This window comes from Musa acuminata, chromosome BXJ1-10 (assembly GCF_036884655.1).
Source record: "Musa acuminata AAA Group cultivar baxijiao chromosome BXJ1-10, Cavendish_Baxijiao_AAA, whole genome shotgun sequence".
NCBI lineage: Eukaryota > Viridiplantae > Streptophyta > Magnoliopsida > Zingiberales > Musaceae > Musa > Musa acuminata.
In genome coordinates, this window is record NC_088336.1 from 25,472,133 (window position 1) to 25,487,055 (window position 14,923).

Below are 14,923 nucleotides of genomic sequence, written 5' to 3' on the forward strand. Positions count from 1 at the left end.
TCCCCTTCTTTCATCTGATGATGCCATCTCCTCCAATTACAACCATTGGAATGCAAGACATATATATACTCTCTAACTGATCCATTCGATATCCAAGTTAATATAGCTCTCTCTCTCTCTCTCTCTCTCTCTCTCTCTCTCTCTCTATAATTATAAATGGAGCATCAGAAAACTCAATAAAATTAACTTATATAAAGGCTGTTAATATAAAATTCACTTATATAAAGGTTGATAATATAAAATTCTATTCTTAAGTTATTATTTATCAATGGGTTGGGGAGTGTAATAAGAAATAAAGAAGAGGCGAGGGTGTGATTGCTAAATAAACAAACGCTATATAAAGGGCAGCGCGCTCTATCCAACCGTCTCAATTCGAGGGTTCGAGACGACATAACACACCAGCGGACGAGACGTAGATCCCCACCGGTGATCGCATTGGTGGTGGCGGCCTCGGAGATGAATCGGGCGTCACCATTCCCGCTCCGTGCAAGGTCAGAATCTGCTCTGGTCCTCTTTCGATTCTTTATGGTGGCAGAAATCGGCATCCCGGTTCGTTTTGGATGAGGATTAGGGTTTCGACATGGCTGTAGCGTTTTGTTACGGTCCCTCGATCGCTGGACGTTCTCCATCTGTGCTTACGGCGTAATCCTTTTAGTTTGTTGTCGTTTGTGATTTATCCTATGTTTCATCTCTGATCCAAGAAAATTCATCCGGGATTTCGCTACCTGACCCAGAAAAGAGAGGATGTTGAGGCTTCAAGATCCAAGGTATAGGATCATTCTGTCACTGTCTTTTTGGCTTGGGCTTGTAGATTTCTGAGACAGCCGCGGCAGAAGACGAGCAGAAGGAGGACGAGGTGGCAGGGACATGTTACCTTCTGCTGCCACCGCAGCGGCCAAGTTGAAGGACCATCGATCCGATCGGCATCGTGACCGCGTCGTCCGTTGGTCCCGCCGTAGCAGCTTGAGCCCTGAACAGAAACAGGCCTCGGCCGGAGCACGTCCATCAAGCACAGAGACTCCGCCCCCTGCCGCTCAGATTCCGGTAAGCAGCTTCACAATGAATCCCCATCTACCATCCCATGGCCAAGACATCATACTGATGCTTGGTGAGTCACCTTTATCACTCTGGCAAGGTGGTTTTGAAGACACAACACTCGGGTCTTCAATCTTCTTCAGAAAGCCCTTTGTCTTCTTATGGGCTGGAATTGGTTCGTGTCTCTTGACAATTCAAGGGCTGCTGAAGCGAAGGCTCTGAATGAAGATCTCATACTTTGGCCTCTTTTGTAAATTGTCCATAACAGTTGCATCGAGAAAAATGCCCTGTTTAGTGAAGGCATACAAGAAATGCTTAAAGATTAGTCCGTAAATAACCTTTGGCTTCAATTGTTTTACCAAAGCAGACTGAACTTCCATTTCTTATTTGCTGATATTAGCTCTACAGTTGTGCATGGGTCGTCTTCTTCCTGCAATTGTTTTTGGTTAGTCTATGCCTAGAATTGTGTGAAAATGATCTGTTATAATGTCATCACATTTTGTTTTTGACAATCGATACCGGAAAGCTAGATGCATTATTGCAGTTTATCACTAGGGTTAGGTAATTGCCATGAGAAAGAAAAGCAGATATTGGGAACATGTGATATAGATTAATACCCGGAGACCCGAGTATGATCAAGTCCCTAGAATTTTGGCAAGTTTATGGCTAGTTTTGTTGTGTTATCCATATGCCAACATCTTCATTTTTTTAATCTTACACTCTTGTTGATCTGAAAGCTATGGTTTATCGTGACAGGTTCTTTTACAGTATGTTAGTAATGCATTAGCTTTGTTTCATTTTGTTACATAAGCTTGTAACTGAGTTGCTTTGTATATGAATCTCAGCAGAATAGTTTCAATCTTGCAAAATGTGGATCTGGCTTTTCTTTGTTATGAACATAAGTATAGCAGTCACATAATCTTACATTATGCTGGTTTTTTGCATGTGGATTATTACCTGAGGAATTCCTTTCCGACGAAAAAACTTGTGAAGGTATGATTTTGAGTCTCCAAGCAACTTTCGTTTCTTTTTCTTTTCTGAGGCAAGCTTTGAGCAACACTTGTGATTTCTATTGTTTGGCAAAAAGAGAATTGGTGTCATCAGGACTCCAGCTAGGCAGCCACACAGCTTTGGATTCCAACATTGAGAAGTGCTTTTTTTCTCTTTTAACAGTAGAATCTGAGAACGATCCATAATTGAAATAGAAGGTCAAGCCTGATAAGTCTGTACGGTAAGATGTTAAATCTTTTTCCTGATTGTATGGGTAAAGTGCTTTTTTTATCTTTCTTTTTTCTCACATGGATTTTTGTCTCTTCATAAAAGTGTATCAGTAGAATCTGAGAAGGATCCATCCGTAATTGAAAGAGATGGTGAAGCCTGATAAGTCGGTACAGTAAGATGTTAAGAGTCGTGTTCTGTGTGGCCTCTCAGGTTGTGCATATCTCTTCCCACGCTATGTTGCAGATTGGAGAAGGATTGCAACCGTATCTTCCATACATGGTGTTGGGGAACTTATGTACCGTGGCTAGTGAGTCAGTTTGGCCTGGTTCACGGGTCGATGTCAGGAGCTCGCAATCGGGCGTCGGGATCGATCTCGTTTGCAAGTCGGGGTGCCGATGCTATCTGAGAGAGGGCACTTCTCGATCGGGATGCTGACGTCGTCTTCGGGGAGTACGTCTCTAGATCGGGGTGGACGAACATCTGAAGGCGGCCTCACTCCTGCACACAAGGCCCTCGTTGAATGGTTCCCAACTTTGGCCCATCGATGATGAAGTTAGCGATCGTTCTTCCTTTTTCTTTTTTTGCCTCCCATTGGTCATATATCGATCAGGGGTTTTTATACTACTGTATAAGGGTCGGTCGTACGTGGGTTTGACGCTGCAACCGATCCCCGAGGGACGAGGGGGTACCTTTGTGCGGCTGTCGTTCCGAAATGCAGGGAACAACACCATATGGCGCCGTCCCGAGCTTTCTATGACGGGATGTATCGAGGAGTACCTTGGTACAGATCTTATTTGGTGCGTGGAAGTACTCATGCTGACATGGCTGGAACCCAAAATATGCCTCATCACATGGTGTTCCACAATGCCATCACTTTTCGTTTTTTCTCAACGCTGGTGGTGATGCCTGCAGTTTAAAGTCACAGTAAATTTTTACTGTTTTCTGTAGTTTATGATTGCATTATCTTTGTATGGTTTTCGTTGAAATGATCCTCCAGCTGTTTGATTGTTTCCAACCCTGCATCGGTCATGGGATAAAGATGTATCGTATTGATCTGAAGTCAGGTCGCTAGTTATTTAATTCAGATGATCATACCCGTTTCGTATGGTGTATATTTCGGGAAATGAACATGGGTTTACCGCTCTTGCTATAATTTTGTTGCATTTTTTTTTTATCATTTGATGGTACCATATCAACAATCTTTTGATATTGATTATCGTCAGTATTCTCCACCCACTTGAGATTTGTCACATGATATAACCTATCAGAAAACGATAAAAGAAGCCAAGCTAAGCTTGTCACATCACATAAATTATTAAAAAATCATTCTTACATCTCTTATCCCAAAACACTCTTTTGGATTTTTGCATATGATGATTTGATTTTTAGTTTTTTCATTTATTTTTTTGATATCCTAAATATCTCTGGTCGTCACATCCTTGTTCGGGTGGATATTGTTGGTCGTTTCGGAAGTATCTTGCTTTCACTTTTGTATTATTGTTTCGACTTGTGTTTTATCATGACCACCTTCTTCCCCTCTACGAGACCCCGCTGTTTTCACTACGCTATGGTTGCCTTTGTCTTGTTGCTTCTGTCCACTCTATCGCTTTTAGCTCATTGTGGTTGCCTCCTCTTTTAAGTTTTGATCGCTTTTGCCCCTTTGCTTCGATCCATTACTGCCACCATACCATAGCCATCGCCATCATGGTCGCTTCGATCATGTCATCATCGTTCCGAAAGGAGAAGAAAGTGACACTAACGACATCTAAAGATATTAAAAAGAAACAAAATTTAAAAAAAATTGAGAACACTCAGGAAAAAGACATGGAGGTCACCTCCATCGACGATAGACCCTCACAAATCTGTCCAAATCTTCGCATCCCCCTCAATCAGCAAATACCTCATCGACAATTGTGAAATCCCTTACTAACACAAGCTATAACTCGTTCGGTAGTCACTGAATTACTTGAACTTTAATCACATGAAGAAACAAGAAAATATAGACTAGACATGTGAATGAACTAATATATGTCCCACATTCGTTATTCAATTATTTCCCACCAATCTAAGCTAAAAATAAATTAATGTTGCTTTGCACGAGAAACATAATGTAGCAGTCTGTTTGTGTGCTATCTTGACGTAGCAACAGCTCCAACTTGGTGCATTAGCCAGCAACCATGGAGGATGCAGTGATCACATGTAACCAGCAAGTCTTCGTTTGTTTCTGTACTATATTCTTTCTTTCACCACTGTTGTCCGTGCCTCCTTGCAGTCCCATTCAATAACTATGGTTTCCTTGTGCACCGACCTAAAAGCCTCCATTGTTTGGGAATCGAACGCACACTTCTGAGACTTGCAGCGACTGATCATCACCGTGCTGAGGAAGCACCTCTCGGCATGCTGAAACAAGGTAGAAAGATGAGAATCAATTCATCGAAGTAATGAACAACAAAGTTGCTAGTTTGATGTGCATACGCTTGGACTGTCAAAACCTCCTTCACAAGCATCACAGAGATCCAATGCCAATTTCCGAAGGAGTGGCAACTGTATCAAGAACAACAAAAGGTATTGTTTCATCAGTCATCCAAACGACAAATGATGAGGTCTTTGGGGGCCTAAGAAAAAGAATACTTACCTTAGAAGCAGCTTGGTATATGAAGTTTCTCTCAATACCTTTACCCTGTGGTTCATGAAAAATAAGTTCTAACACAAACTGACATATCCAGCAAGAAATAACTTCAATTTGTAGGATTGATGCGGAAAGCTAATTTACACATGTTGTGAACGGAATTCCTTCAAGTCACCAGGATCATAACTACGAGAAAATTGTAACCAACCCCTTAGCCTAAACTTATGCTAAGTACCTGATAAATCAACATGCATCTTTTCCTCCGACACAGTGTCTCTTTCAATTGTTATTCAAAAGAGACTGATTTCTGAGAATATTTCTGTGATCAATATAAAGATACTTGCATCTGAATACATCTCAAGAAGAAAAGCAGTGGGGAGCTCTCAATCAATGTTTCATCTGGTCTTAATCAATCAATGGATCCCTTCTTTTCATTTTCTCTGGTGTCATAGAATGATGTCAGTAAACTATTTACTATAGCACACGAATCCAAGGTCCCAAAATCCAGTCCAACTCCAATATCACATGTCAATAGATGTCCAAGGTAGAACTTACAATTTTGAAATTTGGATATATGGTCTGGACTAGTGCCTTTTTCAGCTTCAAACTTACCCTTATTCAAAAGCCCCGAAAAGTTTAATAGGTAGCTTTTACGCTGTGATTTTATCAAGGTAAGTGAAATTTTTTAAAAAAGAAATTGCAGTTGCAGCAGATTTCTAGTGTCTCTATGCAGGTCTAGTACTGGAACTTATCTAGACCTGATTATACACATTCCTGAGTGATAAAAAAAATACTAAGTAGAAAAATATAAAATCAAGCACAAGTTAACTTGGAAAAGAAATCTGCATTTCATTTTAAATGAAACAAAATAGTCTAGTTTGAAAAATAAGCACCAGCTGAACACTCACATTGTGGCGTAGTAAGAAATCCTCGATAGCTATGCAGTTAAAAAGAAAAGAAACCCCATCCAAAGTTATTTTGCCACATTCCTGCAAGTCAGGTAAACAGGCAATGATTATTGACAAAATAGGTTGGTTGGATATACAAATCTCACATAGTAGTAAATGGAAGATAAATATAGGATCAGGAGGCAAATGGAGGTAAAATAATGGGAAATCATCCATAAAACCCATAAAACAACATCCATCATCCTTGTATTTTGATAAGAAAGAAAGGAATGTTTCCAAAGAAGGAAGATATGACCATGTATTTGGAATTTATTATGTGAAATAAAATCAACAACAGCAAAGTATCTAGCTTGGTTAAAAGTCTCCTGAGTGGCCTGGATGTAGTACCTACAAGATGCTAGGCATGATTGTATATGGTTCACAATGCTTCTTTCGTCAAATATTCCAATAGGATGGTCTCTCCTTTTATTGGCCAATGAATTCATATGGTTCTCACAGTCGACAGGTTTTTATTCAACAACAGATTAGCAGTAGCATAAACAAAGAAAAACATAACCACACAATTCAGATTTTAGTAACATGAGGAAATATTGCAAAAATATGCGAACCTCCAAATGAATAAATGTTAAGCCTGGCCATCCATTTGAAATGATTTCTTGTGAGGCTGCAAATGTGTGAACAAATAGGAGTAATTTAACAAAATATTCACATTTAAAATCCACAAGGAGAACAAAAACTACAAATATCTTAACAATAGTAACCTGAATCTAGAAGTTTACATCCTGACAATGAAAATTCTACCACATTTGGGCAGTTCTTAGTCAGAATTGCCAAATCATTATTTGTCATCCATGGGGTTACCCACTCGAGCCTTAATATTCTTAACTGCAGCATGCTGATCTTACAGGCAAATGAAGTCAAGTCACCAAGACAACAGCATAGCTGCAGCACCTTTAAATTTTTTAAGGATTCCTGAATGCTTCTAAAAATTCTGTCAGAAATTACCTGTAGAAAACAGAACCTAATGTAAACAATTATAAAAAAGACACCCAATAGCAAATAAATGAAATGGTGTGACCTGAAAAATAAGAATCACAGACTCCAGCAGTGGGCACATCTTGGGAAGCAGACATAGCACATGATGGCCTGGCGATGCCCCTAGGCCAATTGTTATGCACCTTAATCTACTCAGAGGTACTAGTTCTTCCACAGACAAAATAGAAAATCCCCATCCAAATGCCACTTCTTCCAGGATGCAATGCTGACTCAGTTCAAAGAGATACCCCTTATGGTTAGCAGTGACTGCTGATGCCAGATCATATGTATCAGGCCGATTGAGTTTCGTACAACCAGTTGCTTTCAAGCACCTAATACCTGTGTTTCTCCTAACTACTGACGTCAAAGCCTGCATTGAGACCTAAAATTTTACAAGCAAAACTGACTCAGAAAGTAGAATACACAAGCATAACATATCTCAAGCAAACAACTTAACAGGCATAGACAGGTATGGATATACAAATGGCTAAGCCTGTACAGACAAAATAGTTCTGCAGTTCACCTGCAACATCAGAAATTTTATTAACTGCCAAACTTGCATGTGATAATTCAATATCCGAATTGTTGGCAATAGCCTGGTGCCTCAATGAACAATGGCAGCCTACATCTGTGACTTATGGAGTTAAAACAATTAAGCAGAATAATAAAGAAAAAGGAGAATGCTCCTTAGCATGCTCACTTTTTTATACAGGCTTCTTATATGAGCAAGACAAAAAAATGAGTTTCATAGGTGAAAGGAAACAAACACACATGTTCAATAAGGAAAATAATTAAGACATGAACTAAGTAGGCAAAGTTACAGCAAAAGCTATTTATTTCGATACAATAGAATCCTTAACAAAGATTAAGAAAAGACAGAAGATCATCACCATGGTCTCAGAAACATCAAGACTCTCCAGAAAAGAACCCAGGAAGTCATAGAGAGCATCATCAGTAACTGAAGTTCCTCTCAACATTAGTATCTTTAACATGTACATGCGACACATAAGTTGTGAGATGGAGTTTTGGTCAATGCCTGTAGAAGAACAATAGCGACATGTAAGAAATATAAAAGAGTTAACTATGTATGTAGGTTATCATGGTTAATCATGTTCAGCTACTAGATAGTTTTAAGCCAAGAAAAACTTATACTAATTGGCAGCAAGTTTCAAAAACCAAACTTAGTACTCCTTGTCAAACAGAGTGAAACTCTACTGATTTAGATAAAAGGACTTCCCAATCAAGGTACAAAACCTAGAAGTCCAGTTTTGTGAAATAAAGAATGAAATTCAGTACCTTTACAACCATCAATATGAAGTTGCTGTAGCCTAAATGCCATTGTGCATAAATATTTGTGGTCACTAACTTCAGTAAGGTTACTAGTCAATAAAAGGTCCGAACAAAGTACCCCAACTGAACTTTGACCAAATGATGTATAAGACAGAATCAGTGATTTGATATGAAGGCACTTGCTTATAAGCTTTGATATCCCCATATCTGTTACCATAGTGCATCCCTTGATGTTTAAGTAGGATAAAGAACCACAGAGAGCAGAGATCTTCAGCAAGTCCAGGTCTGACAAGAACAATAATAAATTAATTCCATCTTTCCAGTTCTCAAAGGTACAATATAGACTAAATATTGTCATTACAAAATTTGTAGAAATAATGCAACAAAACATATGAAAGCATCACACACCAAAGATGCATCTTGTTCAATGAACCATACATATCACTTCAACAGTAAGCGATATGTTGTTGGGTAGCAAATATACAAAGTTAAATGAAACACAAATATTTGCTGCCTCAGACCTTGGTTTAAAAGATGGATGAAGGATTGCCATTTTCTGATCAAGTCTTACCATTAATATCATTTCGCCCTTCCAACGTCAGTTTTGAGATATTTGACATAGCCGGATTTTCCAATGAGGTTTTTGCAACATTTAATAACAATGAATTTTCTTCCAGCATTGCATATGGTGTAGTACTGGCAACACGATACTTGTCACTGCTCGTAGAAACGACAGATACTTTGGCAGGTAAAAATGGACTAGTGTCAACAGTCATGTCAACTTCGGTAATCAAAGGAAATTTTTGTAACAAACAATAGAAATCTTCTATTTTAAGCTGTGAACAGTGAGATGCTCTCAATATGCTCAGTGATGGAAATGCCAAGAGTAACCATTTAACAGCGGAACCAAAGTACAACTTTGGGCATTTAGAAATATCCATCTCACGTACAGATTTATAAGACATTGTCATCAATGACTTCCCTAAGACATAACGGTTGTTTGCAGTGCAATTATCAAGCTCGGAAAGTACCATTCTTTTCTTGGCCGTCATATCCAAATCAGATGGCAACACCACCAGAAAAAGAAAAAGAGCTGTTATGTGAACGCAGCCAGCAAGACTAATTTTCTGAATAACAGAAGCAGGAATAAATTATAAATCTTGTTTCCTTAAGCAAATAGAAAATAGGAGATCTCAAGTAGCATATATATTTTAAACTGATAAAAAAGAGAATAAACACGTGGAACATTATCTAAAAGGCTCATTGTAACCAATTTATAGTCCCATCTTACATTTTCACAGTCAACTTTACCTACAGTTGGCGTAAAGGCTGAGAAAACTAGATCTAAAATGGTTGATCTTCATAGGTTAATCAGCTAAGAATTTATAAGCTGATTCAAGGCAAATTCAGTCCAAACAATGTGCAAAAGAAGGAAGATAAAAAATACAACTTAAAGAAAAGATTCCAAAGCTCTCTCTCTCTCTCTCTCTCTCCCCTCCCCGGGCCCCCCCGCCCCCCCCCCTCTCATCTTTTCTTTTCAAAAAAGTATTTTCATGAAATTTTCGTGTTATAGAAAGATGTGTAACTAAAGAAAATTCAATCCATTTTTGATTGTTCTACTGTGAAAAGACTCTACTCACTTTTTTGGCTCAAGTGCATATTATTGTGGATGAATTTTTTAATAGTAAATTGTAACAATTCTTTCTTGTTTCTAAGAAAGTGCTGTCCTTACCTTCACCCTTAGTCCCTTACCCAGTTATTCACATAAAGTGTAAAACATCTACTTTCATTGTCTTACAGACAATCTAACCCCTTGAAAAGGAAATGTGATAAAACAGAAGTATATTTGTTCCAATTGTCCTTTCGTTTTCTCTCTCAATGCAATAATGGAAAAGCATGGCAATGGAAGTTAGGAACCAAGAATTAGTAAATAAAGAATAGAAAAAGAACCTCAGAATATTCCGTCAGGCGAATTCTGAAATCATCTAGCTTATCACCTACAAGAGCAGCGAGTATGATTGAGAAGGAATCTTTCATCAAATCCAGGATTGTACAAATAGCCTCTTCCCCAAGCTGGGAGAAGTCTCGTCTCAGCCCTACAGGGACAGGGTTCATACAGTGAACAGCAAAGATAGTATAATAATGAATAGAAAATAAGTAATCTAAAATCTCAAAATAAGCAACCAAACTTTAGAACTACCTGCAGCAAACTCCAAAGGTAAAAGGGAGATCCTCACCTGGTCAAGGAACAAAAAGTTATCCAGCAAAAACAGAAGGCTGTTCCATGATAAAAGTTTCAAAGATTGGAAACAAGAGCAGTAAATTACAACTTCATGTACCTGTACTTACAAAGTAAAAGAAAAAAGAAACTACACAAATTGATAATAAGGATAAGTGAACTGATAGGATTCTATTTCTGAATTAAGATAAGCAAATCTTTGCACTTTACCTTCCTAAGAATATCAAATTTAGAATCATCTGATGAGCACTGTGAGGATCTTCTGTTGTCGGAAAGCCATATTTGTAACGCTTCGCATAGATGCCTCTCACTAAGCATCAGTTGCAACAAAATTAGTTTACATATTAATTGTACTGATCAATCTGAAGATAGCAAAAAACAACCTATCCAGAGTCAGCAGAGGGTGTTCAATAGAGGAATGTAATAGATCATATGGAATATCAGGAAATGAGTTCAATGATGTGACCCATGCCTGCAAAATTGTTGTTTCATACGTAAATTTCTAATGGTAAGTAAGAATAGCAACTTAGTAGAAAAACTAGCAACTTGGTAGTGAAGCATCTCCAGAGGCATTAAAGAATAACTTGGCGTTTATAACAATCTGAAGAGCATCATACAAACTAAGTCCGATGAACAAAGTAAGTATGTAAAGTATGAAGAAACAACCTTTTCTGTAATTTGTTTGCATAATAGCTGCTTACAAAAAAACAGTAGGCACAAAAATTAATTTTCCAAATGCACATGACTATTGGTTTCAGGTAAGGTTGCTAGGTAACTCGATCGTCATCATATTTATTTTTGTTGATTCTAACAAAGGCTTTAAGTCTTTGCCTGATTTGCCCAGAACTTATAATTTGAGTTGATCATCTTGTCTTCCTAGCAGATTAACAAATCCTGTCTGGATGTAACCAAAACATCTTAAAAATTTTCCCCCGTTTTATCCTTGGTTCATACTATTACAGTATTACTACCCTTCAAATTTTGTGAACAAAATTTACAAAAAAATCAGATTCTATGTTTTTCTATTAATACAATGCATCAATCTCAACATCCTTAATTGTTCGATATTTTACATTCTGTTCCATTGCAGAAGATCTTGTAACTGCCTTTTGAGACCTTTTCTTTAACAAAGCAACAATTGTTGAACATCACACAGTACTGTTCCTTGTTCAACCATCTCATATATAAGTTCTATTAGCAACATCTTCCTTAATCTCTCATTTATCTTGAACTACAGCTGCACAATGTATATAATACTTATGTTCTGAATTTTCATAAATATCTATTTAAATTTTGATTTCATTTTTAATCTTCATACTACTTAAATTGCACCGCATATATTTAGCTTCTAATTTTGCCATTCCACTCTGATTAATTAATATAATTGCAGCATACAATTTGGGATTTAAATTTGAATGTCCATTAAGTTCAACTATTAAGATATCAATTAGTTAACTCAAGGCTTTATCCTTGTGCAACCTATGGCGATCTATCATTTTTAAACTCCGCCATACACTACACTAATAATGGATTATTAATACTAGTCCAAACTAAACGAACCTAAGTAATTCCCTTTCCTGCAAAAGGTCTCGATCATTAATATTCTAAACAAACTTATCTTACAGAATTACCAGGATATTAATCTGTAAAACGTTAATCAATAGTTTATAGATTAACAATATATAAGCATAAAAAAATTGTCCATGAAGCAAAACATGTCTAACCAAAGCTTATCTATACAACTAGATGCAGCTAAACAGAATAAGCTTCAGTAAAACAAAATTGTTTGCATCAAGAAGAAAACATGGTTATGAGTCAGCTAATGCATGCATATCGTGTACCTACAAAGTTCCGAGCGAGGTAACCTTTGCATAATTCTGGAACAAAACCAATGCCTGCATTCACATCCCCATTCAAACATTACCACAGAAGCATAACATGCTTAGGCACCACCATATATTTAGGATAACATTTGCAATTTAATCATTTAAGCAATGCAATCATCGATTTGGATACCTACCTTGTTCTAATCCAAAATTCCAGGCTTCGATAACTGTGTCCATTGGAATCTGCTGTCCTTCTGCAAGGGTCATCTGTTGAAACCATGACTCACATTCTAATAAAAGCCTCTCGACACCAAAATATAGTGCAGCCTATTAAAAAAGTTTGTATCTTAGAGGTGCATAGATAAAAACCTTGAATGAGGACTGGAAATGTTCAAGAATAATAAACCATCAAGTCCACAGCAAACAACCGGTGTATTTCCAAACATCATAGTGACAAATAAAAGAAATGATGATAAATGCTTCACTAGATGAAAAACCTTGTATGTGAAAGCAAGTAAACAACCTCCAAAATAAGAAGAAAGTTATTAGATGTTATATGTAGCTGAAAGCCATGTATGAACTGCAAGACATGAACAAGTGCTTCTAGGTTCCACCGGATGGATACATGCGCAAGACTCGATTCACTGCAATAACAGAAGGTGAAATGTGTCATCAGTTAGAATAACACTGAAAGCAAACAAATACGCATTGTCATAATTATTAGGCGTATATGGTCTTCTTAGCATGCCATATCATGAACCAGACGCAAATAAGTAGATGACCATTAATGATAAGAAAAGCGCTACTAACTTGGACAGAATAAAAAGCAACACAAATAACTCCTTTCTATCCTCTTCTTTCACATTCGAATAATACCATGTATCATCCAGAACTCACCGAGAAACAAAGAATACCAGGAATAACCGTTGATGCTGAGAAGGCTAAAACTTTTAATTAAAAATGAACAAAAAAAGGCAACTAGATTTCGACAGAGGAGGTAACCTGAAGCTTCCACAAAGGAGGCCACGAAAGTAGGCGGATTGCTCAACCAGCCTAAAAGAAGAGATCCAAAGAGATATTTAAAACAACAGCCAACACACATGCACGTAAGAACTGATCAGTAAAGACGACTTGCCTGTTTCGATTCGCACGCACTTTTACCGATGGCGATTGGAGGAGGAGCCCAATATTCCAGTTTTCGACACCGGTGGTCGAAATCGATGTCACTTTGTCCGGTCGGAGCTCATTTTGAACGGCGGAGGGATCGATTAGCTCCAGGACCACATCGTCGCCGTCGGTAGTAGCGGAGGCCATGGAATTGGGATCGCCTCACTGACGTCTGTGCAAAACCAGAGAGCCCTAAAGCCCAAGCCGAGGCGTTTGTCCTCGCGGGGCCACGCAAAACACCCAATGACGAAGTTTGAGTCGCGACTTCCCTAACGAAGTAACACCAGAATCTGAAGAGCGGCCTGATCGCGACAGAAACAGAACGGCCAACACTTGTAATGATCGCACAACTATATGTTAGATTGCCTATATGGATGATTTGGAACAAATTTGTACCAATTAATCCTTAAACATATAAGTCTGACGATGGTGGTGATATAACAGATCAATTTTTGTATTTAAAATTTTATTCGATATAATTTTTTGCACCTTCTTAAGCAGTGATGGTATACTACTGGACTTGACTTATCAAGATTAAAAGTTTAAAATTTTATCAAATATATTTTATACTTCTCTTTTACCCAAGTTAAAGATTTAAAATCAATTAGTCTGATAATGATATATTAAACCAACTCATCAAGAGCATTTAAAATATCATCTAATATATTTTCTATTTTCACACCTTAAAAACATTAGTTTGGTGAACCAACTTACCAAAGCTTGCATCTAATACATCTTCAATTTATAGTAAAATCCTGGGCTCAAATCAATTTATCAAATATCGAGATTTTGACATCTTAAACATTAAACCAATTTATCAATGGTTGAATGGTTAAAGATCTCATTCGATATATATATATATATATATATATATATATATATATATATATATATATATATATATATATATATATATATATATATATATATATATATATATTTGAAAATGTCAACTAGTGATAAAAGTCTTGATAATTTATCATATAATTCTGGACACAATTCCCCATCTAATCTTGAACACCGCAAGCATATATATATATATATTTATTGACTAAAATCTAATCATTTAAGTTGCTCACCAACAATCTTACCATAGCTGATCGTTTAATATGTGTCGATAAGCATTGTCAAGAAACAATCACGGTGACTGCAGGAAGAAAAACCTTTTGAACATGCTCTGACAACTCCATATGCCGGTTTGCAGCCACTGAAACAAAATCACATACAAAAACGTAATTATCATATCCCTAGCAAGCATCATACCAGTGTATCAAAACCATGGCTGGCGTAGACCTCGATATCCTCTTACCGCCACGATCCCTCACTTTCACCTCTTTAATCCCCCAGTTATCCATCAGCCTTCGTTATTGCTAGTTATATCTCAAAAGCAAGTGGCAAGAAGAAAAAACCAACTGCCTGCCTGTTGAGAACCATCAGACCACCAAGTTGGCTTGAACATCTAAACTCAACACGACAAATCATCCATGCTATCAAAATCATCTGAAAGAGGTAATAAGAATCAGACATATTTGGGAGGAGAAAAGTTAGACTCGAGGAAGGTGAGATGCATCAG

The 14,923-nt window shown here is 37.5% G+C and overlaps 1 protein-coding gene and 1 long non-coding RNA gene across 6 annotated transcripts; one reads left to right on the forward strand and one right to left on the reverse strand.

The window, feature by feature from the left end:
- Window positions 1-387: 387 nt before the first annotated feature.
- Window positions 388-3,363, forward strand: LOC135595742 (uncharacterized). Its single transcript, XR_010480626.1, has 3 exons — window positions 388-2,028; window positions 2,123-2,266; window positions 2,359-3,363. It is a non-coding gene; the product is annotated as an uncharacterized LOC135595742 (long non-coding RNA).
- Window positions 3,364-4,141: 778 nt separating this feature from the next.
- Window positions 4,142-14,839, reverse strand: LOC135595743 (BTB/POZ domain-containing protein FBL11-like). Of its 5 annotated transcripts, none has more exons than XM_065087038.1 (20): window positions 14,442-14,839; window positions 13,319-13,652; window positions 13,186-13,236; window positions 12,707-12,827; window positions 12,378-12,450; window positions 12,203-12,252; window positions 10,741-10,829; window positions 10,568-10,667; window positions 10,319-10,355; window positions 10,069-10,214; window positions 8,690-9,245; window positions 8,125-8,403; window positions 7,719-7,864; window positions 6,872-7,210; window positions 6,555-6,798; window positions 6,402-6,457; window positions 5,794-5,874; window positions 4,892-4,936; window positions 4,732-4,800; window positions 4,142-4,656 (listed from the first exon to the last, which is right to left on the reverse strand). In XM_065087038.1, exons 2-20 carry the CDS (start codon window positions 13,495-13,497, stop codon window positions 4,486-4,488), a joined length of 2,832 nt encoding a protein of 943 aa, XP_064943110.1. In that variant the 5' UTR covers window positions 13,498-13,652; window positions 14,442-14,839; the 3' UTR covers window positions 4,142-4,485. The 5 variants fall into 5 exon arrangements, with proteins under 5 accessions (XP_064943110.1, XP_064943109.1, XP_064943111.1 ...); XM_065087037.1 differs by having other exon boundaries at window positions 12,378-12,510; XM_065087039.1 differs by lacking the exons at window positions 13,319-13,652; window positions 14,442-14,839 and having other exon boundaries at window positions 12,553-12,827; window positions 13,186-13,213.
- Window positions 14,840-14,923: the final 84 nt, after the last annotated feature.